The 5,578-nt window shown below is 53.0% G+C and overlaps 1 protein-coding gene across 1 annotated transcript in view; it reads left to right on the plus strand.

Moving 5' to 3' along the window:
• EPHB3 (EPH receptor B3) overlaps positions 1 to 5,578 on the plus strand; it is a 20,485-nt gene that overhangs the window by 7,755 nt on the left and 7,152 nt on the right. Inside the window, exons 2-3 of the mRNA XM_010853858.1 lie at positions 1,522 to 1,586; positions 2,674 to 3,346. Coding sequence (XP_010852160.1) covers positions 1,522 to 1,586; positions 2,674 to 3,346 — 738 coding nt within the window. The remainder of the gene's footprint in view (positions 1 to 1,521; positions 1,587 to 2,673; positions 3,347 to 5,578) is intronic.

Consider the following 5,578-nt stretch of genomic DNA (forward strand, 5'->3'; position numbering starts at 1 on the left):
CCTGACCCTGGATACACAGAGGAAGGCATCTAACACTGACTTGGGGGTTCAGGGTAGGCTTCTTGGAGGAGGTGACAGCTTGGTTGAGACAAAGTATACACAGGAGCTTTCCAGGCTTTCTGTTTTCCCTTTACAGAAGGGCGTATTGCAGTCACAGTACCCTGGTTAAGAGATTGGTTGTGGAGTCAGACTTGAATTTGAGACACGTTTCGAAACTTTTCACCTCAAATTCTAGCAGTTTTACCTTCAGTTCAGTTCAGTCGCTCAGTCGTGTCCAACTCTTTGCGACCCCATGAATCGCAGCACGCCAGGCCTCCCTGTCCAACACCAATTCATGGAGTTTATCCAAACTCATGTCCATCAAGTCGGTGATGCCATCCAGCCATCTCATCCTCTGTCTTCCCCTTCTCCTCCTGCCCCCAATCCCTCCCAGCATCAGAGTCTTTTCCAATGAGTCAACTCTTCGCATGAAGTGGCCAAAGTACTGGAGTTTCAGCTTTAGCATCATTCCTTCCAAAGAACACCCAGGGCTGATCTTTAGAATGGACTGGTTGGATCTCCTTGTAGTCCAAGGGACTCTCAAGAGTCTTCTCCAACACCACAGTTCAAAAGCATCAATTCTTCGGCACTCAGCTTTCTTAGGTCCTATATATATTGTACTTGGGCTTCCCTGGTGGCTTAGACTATATAGAATCTGCCTGCTATGCAGGAGACCTGAATTCGATCCCTGGGTTGGGAAGAACACCTGGAAAAGGGAATAGCTACCCACTCCAGTATTCTTGCTTGGAGAGTCCCATGGACAGAGGAGCTGGGTGGGCTACAGTCCGTGGGATGGCAGAGTCGGGCACAACTGAGCGACTAATACTTTCACTTTTTTCACATACTGTATCCAGGCATCAGTTTTCTCATCTGTAAAAGGGATACACCAACAGTACTTTTATCCAAGGATTTCAGGAACAACTGAACTAGCTCTAGAGGAGCTGGCTGGGCCTTGGTGGTCCTTACCCCATTCTCAAAGAGCATTCCTGTCCTGTCCACCAGAGCTGGTTGTGTAGGAGGCTGGGTGGGTGTGGGCTCTGGCCTGTGACTGTTCTCCCATTCCCCTGGGCGTGTGTGGGGCTGCGCCTTTGTGTTGGGAATGGAGTCAGGGGAGGCCTGGGCAACAGGGTCTGAAGCACACGGCCCTTTGTTCCAGGATAAAGGACCTGCCAGCCCCTTTGTGTGGAGATTAGCAGAGCCTGTAGGTGTGTGAACCGGCCCTGGATCCTGCCTCATTAACCCAGACCTGGGGTCAGCAACTAACACCCACTCCCAGCTGGCCTGACAAGACATCTTTGAGGCTGTGACATCTCTGGGAGTGGCTGCAGGGTCTCCTCTGGGCCTGGGGAGCTGAGAGCTTTGGGAACCTGGGAGTACCTGGTGGGAACTGATGTCTGGCATCCTGGACTTTCCTGGGCAGCCTCCTCTTTCTCCGTATCCTAAGCTTGGCCCCTGGCCTTTTTTCTCTTGTTGCTTCCACAGAGACCCTCATGGATACAAAATGGGTGACATCTGAGTTGGCATGGACCTCTCATCCGGAAAGTGGGGTAAGACCTCCTCTCCATTTCTCCTGAGTGCTGCTTGCCAGTTAGCCCCTTTGCCTCAGCAGGGCCGCCTCTGTGCCCTACTTTCCCCACCTGTGGCATCCACATCGTCTGCACCTGTCACCTTCCTCCTTACCTGCTGGTCCATCTCTGAAAATGCTTTCCTCTCTGACCCTTCAGCCTGCCTCTGTCCTTCCTCCCACATACACACCATCTTTGTCCCATTCTCCCTCTGCCCGCCCCTCAGCCTGTCTTCAACTTGTTCCCATCCCTTTCTACCTGGCAGCCCTTTGCATGTCTGTCATCTCCCTCCTTCCTGGGTCCTTGGGAAGAGCACTGGCTTGGGAACAAGGAAGCTTTGGTTCCAGATCTCTGACTTGCTGTGACTTTGAGCAAGACAGTTTACCTTTCTGGGCCTCTGTTTCTTGAATGTTACATTCCTATAGTCCTTGACATCTCTAAAGTGTTCTAACTGACCTCCCTCGATGGCCTTCACAACTGTACTAAGTTCTGGAACACTGGGTTTGGGTGACGTTACAGACCCTCAAGTCACCAGACCTGATTCTGTGACCTTGGGCAAGTCCCTGCCTTTGTGAGTCTTGGCTTCCTCTTCTCTGGAGTGGGAACAACAGATGTATCTTCCAAGGAACTGTGAAGGTTAAATGTGATGGTAATAGTAGTAATCAGTGTTTATTGGACCTATTTAATTCCTCACAGCCTCATTTACTTTCAATCAGTCCCATTTTATAGACAATGAAACTGAGGCATAATGATAATAAGTAATATATCTGATAATTACAAAGTACTTATCAGGTGCCCCATTCTAAGTGCTTTATTCAGTTAAAGTCATTTATTCCTTAAATATCTTTATTCTTACCATGTTCCAGATGGGGAAAGGGAGGCCAGGGAGGTTAAATGACTTACCTGTAGTCACACAGCAGAGAACTGAGACTGGAGCCCACTAGTCTATATGCTCAACCACGGCACCATGGAAGCATCTCTGTGAAGTAAATATAACAGGTCAGATCTGGGCTTGTGATCAACACCCGGCAAATGCTGGTCTCACTGTCCGTCTTTCTCACTTGCACAGTGGGAAGAGGTGAGCGGCTATGATGAAGCCATGAACCCCATCCGTACGTACCAGGTGTGTAACGTGCGGGAGTCCAGCCAGAACAACTGGCTTCGCACAGGGTTCATCTGGCGGCGAGATGTGCAGCGGGTTTACGTGGAGCTCAAGTTCACTGTGCGGGACTGCAATAGCATTCCCAACATCCCTGGCTCCTGCAAGGAGACCTTCAACCTCTTCTACTATGAGGCTGACAGTGACGTGGCCTCAGCCTCCTCCCCCTTCTGGATGGAGAACCCCTATGTGAAGGTGGACACCATCGCACCCGATGAGAGCTTCTCCCGGCTCGATGCTGGCCGTGTCAACACCAAGGTGCGCAGCTTTGGGCCGCTCTCCAAGGCTGGCTTCTACTTGGCCTTCCAGGACCAGGGCGCCTGCATGTCGCTCATCTCCGTGCGCGCATTCTACAAGAAGTGTGCGTCCACCACCGCAGGCTTTGCACTCTTCCCTGAGACCCTCACTGGGGCTGAGCCCACCTCACTGGTCATCGCCCCTGGCACCTGCATCGCCAATGCCGTGGAGGTGTCTGTGCCCCTCAAGCTCTACTGCAACGGTGACGGGGAGTGGATGGTGCCTGTTGGCGCCTGTACCTGTGCCACCGGCCACGAGCCAGCCGCCAAGGAGTCCCAGTGCCGCCGTGAGTGAGGACTGGCCTGGGGGAAGGGATGGAGGACGTGCCTGGGCCACCACTGCCCACTGCCCCCTAACCACCACTTTCTTGCCTGCCAGATTTGGGGCAGAGGGAGGAAAGGGAAGAGGGGTATCAGGTGCCAAAAATGTTGTACAAGAAGGGAGATGAGAGAAAATGAGGAGAGACACCAGGATCGTAAGAGAAATAATGAAACTAAAGAGAGAGGAAGGAAGCCATGGGGAATCCTTGACAAAGAGGCACCTGGAGAACGTGCTCAGAGCCTCGTGAGGCCAGCAGAGATGCCCGCTTGTCCAGGCCCAAGTGTATGTGTCACCTGGAAATATTAGGTGGGCCTTGGAGCTCCAGGCACCTCATGCTTGGCCCTTTAACCTGGGGGTCTCGTCTGCACCTTAAGACGCTACATTTATAGTACAGAGATCAGAGGCCCAGTCTCTGAACTCCTGAGTTCTGACTCTGCCACTTACCACCTGTGAGACCTTGGGCAGGTCACTGAACTCTGAACCCTGGTTTCCTTATTATATGCAAAATGGGGGCATTAGTGGTGATTCCTTCATGGAGCTGTAATGGGGCTGAACTGAGTCAATGCATGGGCGCCCTTGGAACAGTGCCTGGCACATGGGGAAGCAGAGCACCATGTAAGTGTCTGCTGTGACTTGCAGGAGTCCTGGGATGAAGGGGACAGGGATTGTTTTGTCCTTGATTCATACACAAGAGCAGGTTTCCCAGGTGGCACAGTAGTAAAGTATCCACCTGCCAATGCAGAAGATGTGGGTTCGATCCCTGGGTTGGGAAGATCCCTTGGAAATGCCAACTCACTCCAGTATTCTTGTTGGGGAAATCCCATGGACAGAGGAGCCTGGAGGGCTACAGTCCATGGAGTCGCAGAGTCAGATACGACTGAGCAGCTGAGCACATGCAGATGCAGGCATACAAGGAGGGTAGGGGCCTGCCTCTGGTAGCTTGCCAAGACTCATAAGACCTCACAGAGTACTAGACTTGCCAGCTATAATCCCCATTCACAAGAGGTTCTCTCATCTGAGCCTCACCACAATCTTGTATGGTAGATTCCAGTTACCTCCTCTGTTTAGCCAATAAGGAGGCTCAGAGAGGTTCTGCTCTCCAGGTCTCATGGTGCGAAATGTGGGCACTGGGACCACAGCCTCATTCAGCTGCTGTTCCATGCGTGTCAAGGTGCTAAGGGCCTTGTCTGCCCTCCTGGGGCTTGCAGCCTGAAGCGCCCAAAGGGTGGGAGCCAGCTCTTAGCACAGCCCTCGGTGTGGGGGGCTGGTGGCCCAACCTGGCTGTGAGACTTCATGTCTGTGCTGTCATGGGAAGGTGAACAGTGCCTTGCCCGGCGCCTCTCCACTTCACTATGGGAACCTGCCCCCAGACTTCCTCCTCCTAAGTGGAGAAAGGGGGTGGGGGTGATGAGCCTGACAGCCTGAAGAGGGGCTAACACTCTGCAGGTCCCTGGCAGGAAATGCATGCTGGTTCCCATGACAACCAGGCTGGCCTGGCCCCTGCCCCCTCTCCCACTGGCTCAAAAGAGCTTGGATGGAATATCACCTTAGTCAGGGGAGATTAAACCCCAGAGAAGGCATAGCCCCAACTCCGGGCATCCCACACTCAGGATAACCTTCTAGAAAGCAGTTGTGTATGGACAGGGTGACCATATGTGTTAGTGTGTCTAGGGCAGCCCTGGTTTACGCCCATCAAGCTATTGTGATTATTACTTGTGACCCCTTTCACTCTCAAAACAGTCCAGTTTGAGTAATAAATCATACGGCCATCATAGATATAGGGGATCTCCAGAAACCCAAGTCCAGATAGAGGTGCCAGGTGTTCAGGCACCGAGCTCTGGGCTCCCTCTTGGGATTGGGGTTCCCCTCGTGGACACTTTGAGGCCTCTGAACTCCAGGTGACCTCAGCCTTCCTGCCTGGTTTCTTTCTGTCCTTTTCTCACCCCTTCTCAGCCCCCACCCCTGCCCCAGGGCAGAAAGGAGCTGCTGCCCTGCTCCTGGTGGGCGGGGAGAGAGGTGGGCCCTGAAACTCAGAGTCCTCAGAGTCCCCACCGCTGGTTATTCTGGAGTGTTCTTGAGGCTCTTCAGGAGTAATTGTCCTTGAGTTTCAGGGAGGGGTGGGGGCATCCCAGCAGAGTAGAGGGTGCTGCCAGCCTGCTAGTGGTCTCTTCCCATCCCCCTCCTCCTCCTCCCTCTC

The sequence above is a fragment of the Bison bison genome, unplaced genomic scaffold (assembly GCF_000754665.1).
Source record: "Bison bison bison isolate TAMUID 2011002044 unplaced genomic scaffold, Bison_UMD1.0 scf7180017864333, whole genome shotgun sequence".
Classification (NCBI taxonomy): domain Eukaryota; kingdom Metazoa; phylum Chordata; class Mammalia; order Artiodactyla; family Bovidae; genus Bison; species Bison bison.